This window comes from Struthio camelus, chromosome 2, assembly GCF_040807025.1.
Source record: "Struthio camelus isolate bStrCam1 chromosome 2, bStrCam1.hap1, whole genome shotgun sequence".
In the NCBI taxonomy this organism is placed as follows: domain Eukaryota; kingdom Metazoa; phylum Chordata; class Aves; order Struthioniformes; family Struthionidae; genus Struthio; species Struthio camelus.
This window is the reverse complement of record NC_090943.1, coordinates 106,131,672-106,147,579: the sequence shown is the minus strand read 5'-3', so window position 1 is coordinate 106,147,579 and position 15,908 is coordinate 106,131,672. Positions and strand designations below refer to the sequence as shown.

The window sequence follows — 15,908 nt, the reverse complement described above, 5'->3', positions numbered from 1 at the left end:
GTTCCCCTCTACCCATCTCTCCAGCCTGTCCAGGTCCCTCTGAATGGCAACAGAGCCTTCTGGTGTGTCAGCCACTCCCCCCAGTTTAGTATCATCAGCAGACTTGCTGAGGGTGCGTTCTGTGCCTTCATCCAGGCCATTGATGAATACATTGCACAAGACTGGACCCAGTTCTAACCCCTGGGGGACACCACTAGCTACAGGCCTCCAACTAGACTCCATGCCACTGACCACAACCCTCTGAGCTCGGCCATCCAGCCAGTTCTCAATCCACCTCACCGTCTACTCATCCAACCCACACTTCCTGAGTTCCCCTATGAGGATGTGATGGGAGACAGTGTCAAAAGGCTTGCTGAAGTCCAGGTAGACAACATCCACTGTTCTCCTCTCATCTACCCAGCCAGTCATTCCATCAGAGAAGGCCATCAGCTTGGTCAAGCATGATTTCCCTTTGGTGACTACTCCTGATAACCTTCTTATCCTTCACATGCATGGAGATGGTATCCAGGATGAACTGTTCCATCACCTTTCCAGGGATGGAGGTGAGGCTGACAGGCCTGTATTTTCCTGGCTCCTCCTTCTTGCCCTCTTTGAAGACTGGGGTGACACTGGCTTTCTTCCAGTCCTCAGGCACCTCTCCTCTTCTCGATGGTCTTTCAAAGATGATAGAGAGTGGCCTAGCAATAGTATGCACCAGCTCCCTCAGCACTCATGGGTGTATCCCATCAGGCCCCATGGATTTGTGGAAATCACGTTTGCACAAAAGATCTCTAACCTGATCCTCCTCCACCAAGGGAGAGTCTTCCTTTCTCCAGCCTTCCTCTCTTGTCCCCAGGGTCTGGAATTCCTGAGGGCTGGCCGTAGCAGCAAAGACTGAAGCAAAGAAGGCATTCAGCAACTCTGCCTTCTCTGTATCCTTCGTTACCAGGGCACCCGTCCCATTCAGCAGCGGGCCCACATTTTCCCTAGTCTTCCTTTTGCTACTGATATATTTGAAGAAACCCTTCTTGTTGTCCTTGACATCCCTTGCCAGATTTAATTCCAAACGGGCCTTAGTCTTCCTTCTGACATCCCTGCATACTCTGACAACAAATCTGCATGCATTTTGCAAAATGCAAAATGCAAAATCTGATGAAAACCTTGTCATTCCACAAGACAAGAATATTTGACGTTAAGCAGTATGAAGAAATTTGATGTTAAGCCGTACGAAGAAATAGCAAATGTTTAAACTGGTTTCTTAAAAAAAGCCCTTCTTCCATACCCTGTTCGCACAGATCAGCACATGGCTTCTCTTTAGGATGCCCGCTTGTTTAGAAAACTGTTTTGAAGGTGCATTGACGTGATATGCACATTCTTCATTCCACAACATATTTCGTCTTGCGCTGCAGCTCTGCAGCTTAGGAAACTGTCCCATTAACATAAAACAGGAATCACCTCTCTGATTCAGCCGTTGGGCAGCTGACGTACAGCTACGCCCTTTCAAAGATTTGGAAAAATGACAGGTTTCGGCTTCAGTCTATACAATCCACATACACGTCATTCATTACTTATAGTGTAGTACTTTGTATTGTGATTGAGAAATTCAGGCTACTCTTCATATTTTTGACATTAACTGCTACCTGGGATACTTCAAACATGCTCACCAGCTGATTCATTCATGGGAAAACTGCACCCTTGTTTATGTGAAGAATGTGCATATTCATTAGCAGATAAACTATCTCTTTGCAGATATTGAGATCAGCCCTTCCTCAAGAAGTACTGCACTTGTTCACAAAGCTGAATTCCTCAGGACAAACAGTGCCTTTATTAATTACAGTGTCTAAAACAAAGCACATAGAAGTGATAGTGAACTATGATGAATTGTGCTAATAATATCCAATTGCACCACACTTTTGCTTTTTGCAGGTATGGAGCAAAATGTAATATTTATACAGGAACCTCACCACACCCTCTAGCAACTCAAAACATTTTAGGTACTGTTAGATTGTGTCAGCCAGAGTTGCTTGGCAAGGGAAGGCTTGCAAACGTCGTAGGAGAATGTACACAATAGACGGCTACCAGTCTTTTCTCAAAATAAAAGACACGTGTGTTCTCAACTAAACCTCTAAAGAGAAAAAAAATCTGAAGAACTAATCTCTTATGAACTTAAAAACTATTTCGTGGTGCAATATTTCAGGATAGTGCAAACTTACCCTACATAAAAATCTGTTATAACATAAAATAAAATCTGTTGTAAGCATTCTAGGTGAAGCATATAAAATACTGTTTTCTATTAGTTGCCAAGGAAGGTTAGGAAAAGCTCACAAGGTGATCTCAATTACAGTATGACAGAAGCATCAGGCAGAATAGAGTTCTCCGCACCACAGCATATTTTCTGTAATTACTCACTCAGCACTCTCTGTTCCTTCTGTGCCCCTGCCCCCCATTCAGTTTTGGTCGCTGTCAAGCGGACTGTTAAGAAATAATATTAAAATTTTAATCTTAAGTCACATAGAGGTTAAAAAAGAAGCTATGTCAGACCTCCAAAGAGATTCCAGTATCCTCAGATTGTAAAACTCTTCGCTCCACCCCTTTTTTTTCTTCTGAAGCCTTTATAAAGGTTTGGGGATATTTAAAATCCTTGCTTGTTTAAAATCTGCTGGCCTGTTCTGACTGAGCCAAAAGCATGAATAGAGTGCTGTACTGGCTGAACTAGAAATCCTTCTCTCTCAAGTAAATAAATAATGATTACACTGGTAAAAAAATATTTGAGATGCCAGGGAAACTGAACAGTTCTTTCTTTCAAACATCCTTTTTCTTTTGATCTACCTAGAATCTAGAATGTTTTTGAATTAAATCAGATTTCCAGGAAGGAATAAGTGTGTTTTGTTTTTATAAAGTCAAGAACTATCCAGAGTTGATAGCTAAAATAAGTTACTGATTAACATGAAAATCAGTCATGGAAAGTTGTATGCTAAAATAGTGTATGAAAGCAGAAGCTACTGTTTTTCTATGAGAGAAAGCCTTTCTCTCGAGATCCTCAAGAGTCTTTGAAGAGCACTTTGTAAATGTTCTGTATAGAAAGCAAGCACTTCACCTGCTCCTCAGTCTTGGTTCTAATAAACAGATCAATCAACAGTGTAAAAAAGCCACAACGACTTATACTGATTCTCACTGAAACTAGAGGAAAACAAAATGCATTTATATATAGCTGGGGTTTGGCCAGGACACTGTTATCCTTACTATTTGTCCTGCCCAAATGGAAACATGAATGACTACGGTGAACAAGACCACAAGTTTACCTCCCACAGGAAGGATACTACTAATACAAATACAAGTCCTCTAGTGTGCTTGCGTGTTAACTTAGTATAGAGTGGGAATGACTGCTACTGCGTCAGCAGTAGTGCCTCCTATGGAACTGTCTCCCCTCTGGGGGTGGTAACCTAACAGGATACTGAAAAAGGTTATCATTCCATCACATTGATTTAGCTCATTTGGGGCAAGTATAACTTTAGTTACCTTGTATGCTTTTCTAGCTAATGCCATGCCATGCTGTGCGGTGCCATGCCATGCCATGCCATGCCAGAGAAGTTAAAAAAGGCAACCTTAAAACCTTGTCCAAACACACAAGCCTCTTATTCAGTCTAATCCAGCACTTCTGTATGTACAGAACAGCCCAGACATTTCTTATGTAGCAACAAGCAGTATTACAAGTTAGCGGATTAAATGTGTCCCTGCTTTAAAACCAGCAAATTCACAGTAATTGCTCAAAGCGATGAAGTCAACCTGGTCTATCTCTCAGTTGTTCAACAAGAGGGCTAAATTTGCAAAGATGACGCAAACCATCATATAGGCTTTGGAAATCATTTACAGGCCAACATAAACAGATTATAACTTTCCAGGCTTAATGCAAGCAGTGAACACCTCTCCTACACTATGCTTCTCTGTGGAAAACTTAACAGATGCATCTAATCACAGCTCTCACTGAAACACGCTTTTTTGTGTAGCTACAATTTCAAAAGACCCGGGAGGCAGGAAAACACCATCCTATTAAATATGCATGGTTCTTCACAAGTAGGAAAGCAACTTCAGGAAAGCTTTTGGTCTCCAAGCTATATTGCTGCAGAAGGTATATCACTGGCAAGGGGTCCCATGCAGCTTCCCCCACCATGCGTTACACCAAATTTTGAGAATACCCCCAGGGTTCCTTCCTCAGCATAGGAGCTTCTGTGCCAGACACGGCCCTACAACATCACCCTTGTTAAAGAGATGTTCATAGACAGCAGAGCAGAAGAAACATCTCAGGAGGCAGTTCATATGGGGGACATAGAGACCTTGGAAGGAGTCTTGCTCAGCATCCAGGAGGCAGCACAGGAGAAATAAGCAGCTGCTATCCAGGTGTTCAAGATTATATTAACAACACAGCAGGGAGGTAAAGAATGAAATCAAGGGTAAGGATAAGATTACACAGGATTTGTAGTCAGAGGTGAGTAGAGACAGACAACAACAAGATGGACAATAGAGGAAGGGGGAGCATGGCCATGAGGAGGATCCAGGAAGAGGATGTTTCCTTAGCCAAGGCAAGAAGAAAAAGAGGATTTCTGATAGTATCATTTTCTGGAATGGCAAATAAGGAATATACCTGTGAGGTGTTACATAGGTCAAACAGCATCTCTCAGATCAGGGAGGGGAAAAAGAGGCAAGAGAAAAAAGAAGTCTAATTTAAAACTTATATCAGGTTTTAGTGAGGTTGCCAATGATGATAATGCAAAAGTCTGATGCCTGTTTCTCAGTTTTCACCATCTTCTAATGACAACATCTCCTTTGTTGTAAATTTTCTTAGAGTCATCCAAGATTAATAAAATCCATTTTGCTGAAACAGAAACCCACCTGGAGTGAAACATACTTTCTAAGTAGAAACCAAACAACAGAAGAAACACAAATAAGAAGTCACTATCCTGTCTCTCATTGTCTGGTCCTCAGAAATCATTTCTATTACAGCAATCATAAAATAAATAGATCAACCACTGCATCTTATTTTTAAATCCTCCAAATACCAAGACAAGTGTTATTTCAAGTAGTGTTGGTTCAAGTTGTTATTAGCCTGTTGCCACAAAAATGTTTACAGAAATATTTCTGCAGTCAGTTTTGTAAGGTTCTTGTATGGTATCATTCTCACCATCACTTCACATCCTACTCCTCTAAGATGATTCAGTTCTTCCATAGGGATGTGGCCTTTAGGGTAAAATAAATTGCACAGTCGTGAGTCATAAGAACCTCTGTAGAACTGGTCAGACACGCTATAAATTCAGCCTACCCTTCACGTAATCTGCAGAATCCTTGGAGACACAGAGCAGCAGTGTTACTCCCTGCACAAAACAAGGTACTGTAACTATTTCTAGAGATTATTTATTTCATATACTCTTGGATTACGTTGGTTCATTGATAAACGATAGAAAAAAAGGCAGCAGGGATTTGAACTGGCAACAACAAATGGTTGGAAACATATATTACTAAGATAGCACAGGATGATCTAGAAGTGAGAGGTCTTAAAAATATATACAAAAATCAATTTATTGTACAGAGTTCTGTAATTTCTAGAACTCACTAGCCAGCATGTATATCACAGCAGAGTAAGAAACACTCTGTTTTACTAAGTTAAGTAATTTCTTCCTATGTTCTTTAGTTCTTGTGTAAATCAGGTCAGTTCCTGCTTAGCAAGTTACTCAGGGCAAGAACAGTCTTTATTCTGTGGTCACCCTATACCAACCATAAGAGCTCTTGGTCCATGCCTAGGGCTCTCAGCTACCCCTGCAATGTGAAGGACAAATAGCAGCACTTGTAGTCTACTGAATATGGAAACCTTATCCTGCAGACAAACTGGGAAGCTACAGTCCGGGCTAGCACCATAGGACAGGGTTTCAGGAGGTTTTTGAAAGCCAAAAAGGGAATTCAGGTTACTTAGCATACAATAGCTGGGGCAGTGCTTACCCAGTGCATCAGAAGGTGTGTTTTCTCCTGTCCGAAAGGAATAGTTTGACTGTGTTTTTTCTCAGTGTATTTGCTCACTGTGATTATGAGCATCAAGAGGCTCTTGTACAAACTGGAGCATAAAAGTTGTCATAAAAGGCTATATTCGAGTATCCTCTAGTCCAGGCATCAGGGCCTAACATTATCAGCTGTCACTCCAAGATGCTGTAAAGGATGGTTGGAGGGAGCTTTTTCCCTAACCGAAATGATAGCTGGTGTCATCAGTGAATCAGGACAGGCTACCTTTTAGAAGACTTTATAATAGTCTCATATAGAATGAGGAAGATTAGCGATCTTCTTTCCAGACTTAAGTTCTTTTTGACTCTGTTACATTGTTTACATAGAATTTCACTGAATAGTTATGAATTACATGTTTTCTTTATTTAGTACAACAATGTTACCATCCTATTTCAATGAACTTTCATTTCTTCCTCCTGGTTGTCCCTTGCATGGGTATCTTCTTCCCAGGTAAACTTCTGCTCAGCCTAGACACACTCACACGCTATGAATAACAAACACAGTTGGCAAAAATGAGCAGCCTGCAGGCACAGACAAGTCAGAACACTTTCACTTAGTTCCTTGAGATCAGACAAGAAAACAGTGCAGACACAGTGCAGATTTTGCCTTTGGATTCCCTTGCATACATTACCAGCAAGTCTCAGTCATATAGGGGATTATTGTGCTGCACCGTCAACCTTCCGAAAGACAAAAGTTTTGAAAATACTTTTAGAAAGCCTATAAATCATGAAAGAAACTTCAGAAACTGAAGACAAACTTTGACACACAGAGCAATCACTATTAGTTGTCAGCTTACAATATCTATTCTTCCTTTCTGTGCAGGTTTGGAACAATGGAAGCTGTGAATACAGCAAGCACGAGATTTGCCCTCAACTTTTTCAAACACGAATGTCAGGAAAATGGTGACAAGAATATTTTGTTCTCCCCATTGAGTATTTCATCTGCCCTGGGCACTGTGTATTTGGGAGCCAAAGGTAACACTGCAGAACAGATGGCAAAGGTGAGTTTGGGCTCCAAAATGTAGTTTTCTGAAAGGGCTGATCTCTTGGAATAACATCTTCTAGGTAATAAATTTGCTATGATGGATCAAAGAAAAACTGTAAGAAGCAAAATTAATCTAATCGCAACTCTACAGTCATATATGCCAGTATCTATCTCACCCCTGATGTGCACTGCAGTGAAGTGACTAATTCCTCTTACCTATCAGAAGATATAGCCTATCATAGTTTACCTGCAGAGGCTCCCAACAAAGGGGAGACGTGGCAGTGGTGGCATTGCCTCCTTTTAAATTACACCAGAAGAAATAAGCAGTGCTTATACCAGAGCTCAGTAACTTGAGCAATCACCAGGGAGTGGGAGACCTGGATTCTCCCTCTACCCTGCCACAGAAAATTCTCATTTCCTTGGAGATGACCCCATGCAAAAACACTCCCCTCTGCAGCTCTTCTAGATGTTGCACTTTGCTAGCCTAAGTTAACATCCATGAGGTCAGAGTGGAAAAGCTGTCGGGGTGAAATTACAACTTCTTCTTCGAGGTATGTATTTTACAGGAAAAATCACCTACTGAAATGCCTAAACTAAGCCAAACCCTACTTGTGTAAATTTCATAGCTTCAACAGGTGGCAGAGAGAACAACCCCAATGCATAATGACCTAGCTCCTGTCCTAGGAGGAGAGGCTTATGAGTTTGGATCAGCTATGGCAGGAAGTTTTCCCACAACCTAAGGCAGTCATCTAACTAGTGAGCTATAGGACAAAAGAGGGCCAGTAGAGTTACAAATGGAGTAAAGATCTTCTGTTAGGAAGAAGGGAAAACAAATTAAAATAAGGCATAGGTCTTCTGGAGAATGTTCCAAGTTTTGAAGTCTGTTCTGAAAGACATACCCCTTGGTAGCCTGGGTAAGGTGCACATGCCTAGAGCAAGGGATTTAAGGCACACAGCTGTTCTCAGTGTTTTCCTGCCGGCTGATGTATAGTAGCTGTCCATTTAGATTGCTGTTTTGGTGGCTTCCACGTGGAGATAACTGGGTCTTCTCACATTTTACCTGGTCAGCCCAATGGCTAACTCAAAGCAGACTAATTCCTCTAGAAAGGCCAGGCATATAAGAGTTTTGACCTGCAATGCTCAGCTTAGTGCCCTTGAGCCATGTCGTGCACATGGGCCTAAAAGCCTAACCTAAGGTCCCAAGTTCGATCAGGAGGGGATGCAAGAATAAAATTTGAGTCTGACTTGAATCCTTTTCACCAGTTCCAAGACATCATTGCAATATTTTACTGAAAGAGCACATTTTCGATCATTGTATTTATTATTGCAATTTCCACTCTAGGTACTTCACTTTAACAAAGCTGAAGGAACCAGGAATGTCACTACAACCATGAAGGTGCAAGTCTATTCCAGAACAGAAGAGCATCTATCAAATCGATGTGCCTGTTTCCAGAAGGTATCTCACCAAGCCTAGTTACCAAGCTAAGGGAACCGTCACATTTTCTCTTGCTTTTATTTTCTTTCCACATTTGCATTTGACTAGGTTTACCTTCCTCAAAAGTAGTGTACACAATTAATTAGTACAGCATCCTGAGAGGCTTACAGTAATATCTTCACCTACTGCAATACTTGAGACATGCTTCCCCTTTTCAGGCAGAATTGCAAAATGTAACCTCAAATTTGCAGAATTTAAAATTTAATGTGACCATTCTCTGTCACTGAGTCTCTTGATCTTTTTCCTTTAGCTTTCAGGAGGGATCTCTTTTTTAATTATTACTGTTCAATAAAAAGCTATTTAACAACAAATTCTTTGTAACAGTCACCATCCCTGTCTCAAAGAGCTAATCACAAGACTAGAGCTGCCTCCCACGCATTGGATTGCAGTATCAAAAACTACAAAAAAGAGAACATTAACTTGTACAAGCTACCTATGCTTAATACATTTGAGAAATTAGTTTCCTTTCCAGTGAAAAAGTTAACAAAATAAACTGACATACTGTAATTTCCTGCGGTAGACCAGTTTCTTGCAGTAACTCAGAGAAATGAAAATTATATTCCTGAGATATTTCTTTTTTTAATTTCTTTAAAGATATCTATCTTTTATTAAAGTATACATAATTTAACTTAGCAGAAAAGTCTGGAAAAGCAAACTGCATTCCTCTGAGTAAATAAAGGCAGTTTTTTCTCGTTGACAGTCCCACTAAGATGGTGTCAAGCTCTTCTCCCTGCTCCTTACCACCGTTCTTATTCTTTATGGGAGTGAGCCATTCCCTACAATCTGCCCGCACAGCCCCAGTGGCAGGGAGTTCTGATGAACAGGAACTTGGCTTTGCATCCCACTGCCAAATCCTACAGTGAAAAAACTTTCTGGGGGGTCTATGTCAACAATCCATTTACACTGCACAAACAGAAGAGGGATTGCTCTTCATAGGTAATGCTTGTCTGAATCCTAAGAACTACAGAGCTCTGCCCAGTCGAGCAAAGGGACCATTCTAACTGTTTAGAAACTTCACATCTCTCTGTCCATTGCCTCTGATTGTGAAGTAACGACGAGATTAATACAGCACAGATCTAAATTTTTAGTTTACTAAGTGACAGCTTAATTTCCTTGAGCTGGTTTGAGAGTTTGAGTCTACATTCATTTAATCCTGTTACTTCCTCTGCAATATAAAGAATCTTCAAAATCAGAAAATAAAATTAAGAGTAAGATGTTGACATTTAGGGGCAAACTTTCAATGTAACATATTCAACTTTCATAAATGTTACAAGTCACACAGCTAAATCTTCATGTATTGTGAAACAATTACATTCTCTCACTCTCTGGATAGAGTTATTTTTGCAGTTGACCTTTAGAAACCCTGAACTGTTTTACCAAGTTCAGGCTCTTACCACTTGTGTTCTGAGGCTCATAGCGAGCCTATGCTGTGTCTACAAATTTTAATATTTTCAAATGATACTTTTAATAGCTGTCAGGTTTAGAACACCTCCTGTGCTGCAATACAAGTAATAGATCACCTGAACATCAATACTTTACAAGGAGCTGAATGAGGGAAGAAATTAGAAATTTTGAACTATTTTACACAGCAAATGAATAACATTTTTCCCCTTTTCTTCAAGACAGAAACTGACAAATTAAGTAATATCCATACTGGATTTAAAGTGCTTAACTTTGAAATCAACCAACCAACTAAGAATTACCTGCTTAGAAGTTTCAACCAGTTATACGGAGAAAAAACACTGCCTTTCAGTAAGGTAGGTAAGCCATCCGGGTAACACAATGCCATTCAAATTTTATTATCAGTCTGTGACAACATACCATAAAAGGCATGCATTTAAATATTGTCATTACACCTGCAAACTGTTTTGTTATTCTTAACATAAATATTTTCTAGGGGAGTCTTCCTGAGTCTTCAGACACTAAAATTTTACTTGTACGGGACGTGTATCTAATTTCAGTGAGATTTCTAAGTTTGCAGATATGATTGACTGAAAACACTTTAGTAGTTCCTACTGCATACTTTGTCCCTTTAACAAAATGCTGTGCTTGTAGTCCATATCATATGTATGATGGATTCTCTCTACTTGGCTATGGTTATTTATTGACATTCATATTGGCAGGCAATAAACATAAAGCAGGCATCTCTCTTACCCTGCAGGAATACTTACAGTTAGCTAAGAAATACTACAACGCAGAGCCAATATCAGTTGACTTTGTGGGAACAGCAAATGAAATTGTAAGAGAGATCAACTCCAAGGTTGAACAGGAGACTGAAGGTAAGCTTTGGGGCCCAAGGCAGGCAAATAATGCACTTCAAAAAGGTACATTAAAGCCATTTTCCTGAAGTATTCATCCACTGACAAGCCCTCATTAAAACTAGTGCCTTTCATTTGAACGTGGGAGGAATACGGCTTACTCCTCTTTATCAGTCAAGGTCACCCCAGAATCCAGCCCAATGTATTTGTGGATAATCTGAACCTAGAAGCATGCTATACCAACACTTACAATTTCCCTGGCTTATAGCCGCAGAAACTAGACCAACATTTACTCTAAAACAGTAAAGCTGCACAAATGTGTAAATGTCATTCTGTTTTCTATAGGTAAAATACAAAATCTGCTGCCTCCTGGATCCATTGATTCACTCACCAGGCTAGTCCTGGTAAACACACTCTACTTCAAAGGAAATTGGGCAACGAAGTTTCAGGCTGAAGCTACCAGGCAAAGGCCTTTCAGAGTAAATACGGTATGGGAATGTACCGCCATATATCCTACACTGGAGATGGCAAAAATAGAATAAAATGAGGGAGAGAAAGTCCTGTCAGTCTTTATATCCACACAGCATGAAAGTTATTTCCTTTAAAGCACAGGGTACATTTTCCTCACTATCTTCAGTAAAAAGACTGCACACACATACTAGCATGGGAGCCACAAGTAAAATTGTGAGCAACTGTCTCAAACAAACTTCCAGTCTCCTCTCAAGGTGAGGAAAACACAGATAGGAATGCAACTGTATGAAGTAGTTCTGTATATTTTCGTTTTTAACCATAAAACAAATCAGAGTAGAATACAGCTTCCTATAAATAGGTGTCAATTTAGACAGCACAGACATCCTAGCCTCCAACTGCCCTTCCAGAAAACCAACGGTCGTCTGTAGATCCTGTGTCCCATCTCTTGGAGCCATGAGGCTGCCTTGGACACACTGGACAATTTGTATAGTAAATAGAGTAAAGCTCCACTGTGCTATTTTAACTCAGTCCTTTACTGTTCAGTAAGAGTACAAATGGCAAACATTTCATTTTATTTTTTGCAGAGTACAACTAAATCAGTGCCAATGATGTTCCTAAGTGATAAATTTAATTGGTGCTACATTGAATCAGTCCAGGCCAACATTCTCGAACTCCCATATGTCCATAATGATTTCAGCATGTTTATTCTGCTACCAAGTGACATCACTGGCCTACAAAAGGTAAAGCAACTGAAAACTAAGTTCATGTGAAAAACAAGAATGTCATTTTTACTTATTTTTTGCACATCTGAGGTAAAAGAGCAGGCTGCAGCCTTGTTTTTAGGAAGGAGGGTACTGATCAGGCTCAAGGAAAAGGAAATCCCAAACCCAGTCTAACATTTTGTGAACTTGAACCTCTTGAAACCTGGACTAGACTTTTAGCTCTAGCAGCTGGCACTTTTACATTTCCTAACGTTGATCACTCCTGGAAACACGTATCCCAGACCCCACAAAGGCAGGTCTGCCTGGTGGGGATTGTGCGGCAAATGTGAAAGAAAGCTAGCCCTGGTGAGATTCACTGTGTCTACCCAGATATGATTTTATTCTAAAAGAAAAGTGCAAACTGGACAGCCTCCATTACTTTCCAGAGTGCCCAAAGCTAATGTATATGGATTCCACCATCTTCTGTATGAAGGGACTGATCCTGCAAACTTTAATAAATCATGTATCTCATGTACATTAATAAGTGTTCTGCAGAAAAAAGCTCTGTTCAGTCAACTCTAAGATGTAGGGAGGACAGAAGTGTCAACAGCAAAATCAGCCATAGTGTTGCTATATGCCACTGCTGTTACTGTACTGCAAATACTTAGCCCTGAAAGTACAGCTGTATTCTCTGAAAATTATTGAGAAGAGTTCAAACACTGCATTTACCTATCATAGAGCAATATACTCCTTTCTGGTAAAAATGATCTCCAAAGTTGTCTTTCACTGCTGTTTTTTGTATTTTTAGAGCAGCTTGAAAAGTTCTCTGTTTAAGAGAAGAGAAGAAATAGACCCTAGGGCTCGGGTTTTTGTATACTCTGTAATTTTCTGATTCTGTTTTTAACTAACTGCAGCTGGAAGGAGAATTGACTCTTGAAAATTTGTCTCAATGGACCAGCCCAGAATTAATGGAGAAAACAAAAATGGAGGTTTATCTGCCCAGGTTCACGTTGGAAGAGAAATACGACCTCAAATCTACTTTGAGCAGGATGGGGATAGAAGATGCCTTCATTGAAGGACGAGCTGATTTCACAGGGATGTCAGAGAACGAGGGTCTAGTTTTGTCACAAGTTTTTCACAAGTGTTATGTGGAGGTCAATGAAGAAGGCACAGAAGCGGCAGCTGCCAGTTCAGGAGTTTTGGCATCACGAAGTCTTGGTGCTACTGTTATTTTTGCAGCAGATCGCCCTTTCCTTTTCTTTATCAGGCACAACAAGACCAAGTGTATCCTCTTCTTGGGAAGGTTCTGCTCCCCCTAGCAACTCAACTATTATCAGACAGGCCCTTGCAACAGCAGCAATACACAAAATACACACCACAAAGAGTATCTAAATAGTTTGGACTCTTTTTCTGTACCTTTGATACATTTTTGTATGTTAGAAGAGAGCATGTATTAAAAATAACCTGGAATTCAAGTCTTCAGCTCCTTTTCCTGGTCAAAGAACCTGAAAATTGTAATAATAAACTGTACACACCAAACTATGCACTGAAGGACGCTGATGCCTCTTTGTAGAGCTTTCAGAATCAGAACTGCCACAATGCAGAAAGACTAGGCTTAGTTCCCAACTAAGCCTAGGAAATAGGAATAATTCCTTCCTACAGAACACTGCTATGTCTCCATTGGTTTCAACCCAGCAAACTTGTCATCTGGCCACCTCACCCACACTCTTGTTAGATTTATACCAACTTCACAGACAGACACAGCTAGTAACAAAATAACCTGCAATTTCCTCATGTTCCTGATTCTGATGTTTCTTTCTCACATACAACGGGCTAATACATGTACTCTCTAATCTCTCCATCCCACAGCAACTGGTAAACACTGAACAATAGATTAGAATTGGAGAGGGAATAAAAAAACACACGTGCATTGAAACTCCCTCCTTTGTATAATAACCTTTCATTCATTCAGTGCAGTTGCCAGCCTAGCATTGTGTTGCTTTACTTTCATTTTGCTTCCCCCCTTATTTCACTGCTTTGAAGAAAGATCAAACTGGAGAATCAGGGCTATAACACTAATTGCCCAAGTGCCTTCTAGAAGATGTCATACCAATCATCTCCTATGCATTCACCCTTGCCACAGCTCTGCCTCCAAAGGAGGAGAGCTTTTTAGTCCTGCATTTTTGTAGGGGATGCTCCTAGCTTTCTGATTTCAGAAAAAAGGCCAAAGGATTAGGTCTGCTATAGGAGTTGCATGCATCTCACTAGAAACATTCCTTCTTGGAAAGGCAGGACTCCCTTTCCCTGTCAGAGAGGAGACTGCTGACTGTCAATAAGTCCTTTCTGTTTTCTTCCATGTGACCAACTGTGTTCACAGTCCCTTCTGGCTCTCTTCCCAAATGACAAGGAGCATAGGAGAAGCGCAGTGAAGCTCTTGCTTTATTATATCCTCAGACAACCTCATCAGTACCTCCTCCCTTCTGTCTCAGCTGTGAAACAGGACACGGGATCCTTGTATACTCAGGTGTAATCCTGACATGTCCTGCTTCACCTAATGCAATGGCCTCATGTCCTTCCATGCCTCTCAAGCATTTTCTGATGTTCCTCAGAAATAAAGACACAAAAACCATGGCTGGGGGGCCAAGGAGGAAAAAAATCTTGATTACATACATCCAAACTCATTCACAGGCCTTTAAAGTCAATAGAAACGTCTGCCACCTTTCCTCTTTCCTTAAACTCTTTTAAGAGTGGTTGCAAACATGACAGAGTTAACCTCCTCTTGGTGGTGTCAGATCAGTAATGTGGAGCAATGGCCACAAAGCTTGGGGGTCAGCTGGACATTAAGGAACAATGTTCCCCCAGGGTGGGTAGCACAACACTGGAGCAGGTTGTCCAGAAAGACTGTGGAATCTCCACCCTTGGAATTTTTCAAGACTCAGCTAAACAAAGCTGTGGCTGACCTTATCTACTGAATTCAAGCAGGAGGTTGGCCCCTGGAGGTCCCTTTTAACCAACAAGTCTATGATTCTTTCTCTTGTTCCTCTGTTGTCAAATACTACACCCATTCTGCCTTTCCACCTCACCTTTTCATCCTCTCTAGCATCCTTGCATCTCAGCTAGCAAATGGAGTTAGCTTGCTTGCTCTCAACATACTTTTTTGGGACTTGGAGTCTTTTTGGCTTGTGTTTTACCACTGCTTAACTATTCAGCAGACCTTTCTCCTATCCCACTTTCTTGATGACTTCACTCATCTTACTAAAACCACTGCTTGTTCAATTTCTGCCATTTCTTCATTGCCTTACACAACACTGATTTCTGCCACTTTTCAGAAGACTTGGCCCACTCTTTTCCTGTAATCAGGTTCGCAGCAAGGTCCTTAGCACACAGCACAGCATTTACTTCCCTTCTTCCACTTCCCCTCCTCTGTCCCCAGGTTCTTACAACTTTTGCCCCTGCCTTCTTCTTCTCCTGTCACCCAACTGCAGCCCCCGTCTCTTCTGAGATAGTAGCAAGGACAAGCACTGGGCCATGCTGGAACCCTCCCAGTGAGGCTGTTTTAGTCCTTGCCCTTCCTCATTGCATGCAAGTACAGTGCAGCAGCTCAGTGTTTCGCGTTGTTTCTCTGAGTATTTCCCATCATGGCTGCAATGAGATTTCTTTACCAGCAGATTGGCTGTGCAAGCATTACCCTGAATGCTCCCTCCTGTCCCTGCTTCTGCTTCTAACAGTCTTCAATTTTAAGCTGGACTCTTAGACTCTAATTCAACCACTGGGCTCTTCCTGTTTCACACTTGTGCCTCATGTAGAACTAAGGAGTCACAGCCATGCAAAGCTGGAGAATCAATCAGGCCTACATTATTCGCTTATGTCTATAAACCAAAATCATGTGTTCTAATTCTGTGACTTTTTCATTGGATTCATTTATTTTAAACAACAAACTAGCTGTCTCCACAATACCATAAGACCTTCAGG

General features: G+C 40.9%; 2 protein-coding genes across 3 annotated transcripts in view; one reads left to right on the top strand and one right to left on the bottom strand.

The window, feature by feature from the left end:
* SERPINB5 (serpin family B member 5) overlaps nt 1-15,908 on the bottom strand; it is a 49,025-nt gene that overhangs the window by 29,988 nt on the left and 3,129 nt on the right. Inside the window, exon 1 of one of the 2 annotated variants that reach the window (XM_009678050.2) lies at nt 2,521-2,602. The exons of the other annotated variant lie outside the window; for it this stretch is intronic. The gene's annotated coding sequence lies outside the window, so the exon portion shown is untranslated. Of the gene's footprint in view, nt 1-2,520; nt 2,603-15,908 lie in introns of those variants that run through there. 2 annotated transcript variants of the gene reach the window in all.
* On the top strand, nt 5,248-13,876 carry LOC104146133 (serpin B10-like). Its single transcript, XM_009678051.2, has 8 exons — nt 5,248-5,362; nt 6,850-7,027; nt 8,354-8,467; nt 10,129-10,263; nt 10,668-10,785; nt 11,110-11,252; nt 11,820-11,975; nt 12,851-13,876. The coding sequence occupies exons 2-8, from the start codon at nt 6,860-6,862 to the stop codon at nt 13,253-13,255; spliced, it is 1,239 nt and encodes a 412-aa protein (XP_009676346.2). The 5' UTR covers nt 5,248-5,362; nt 6,850-6,859; the 3' UTR covers nt 13,256-13,876.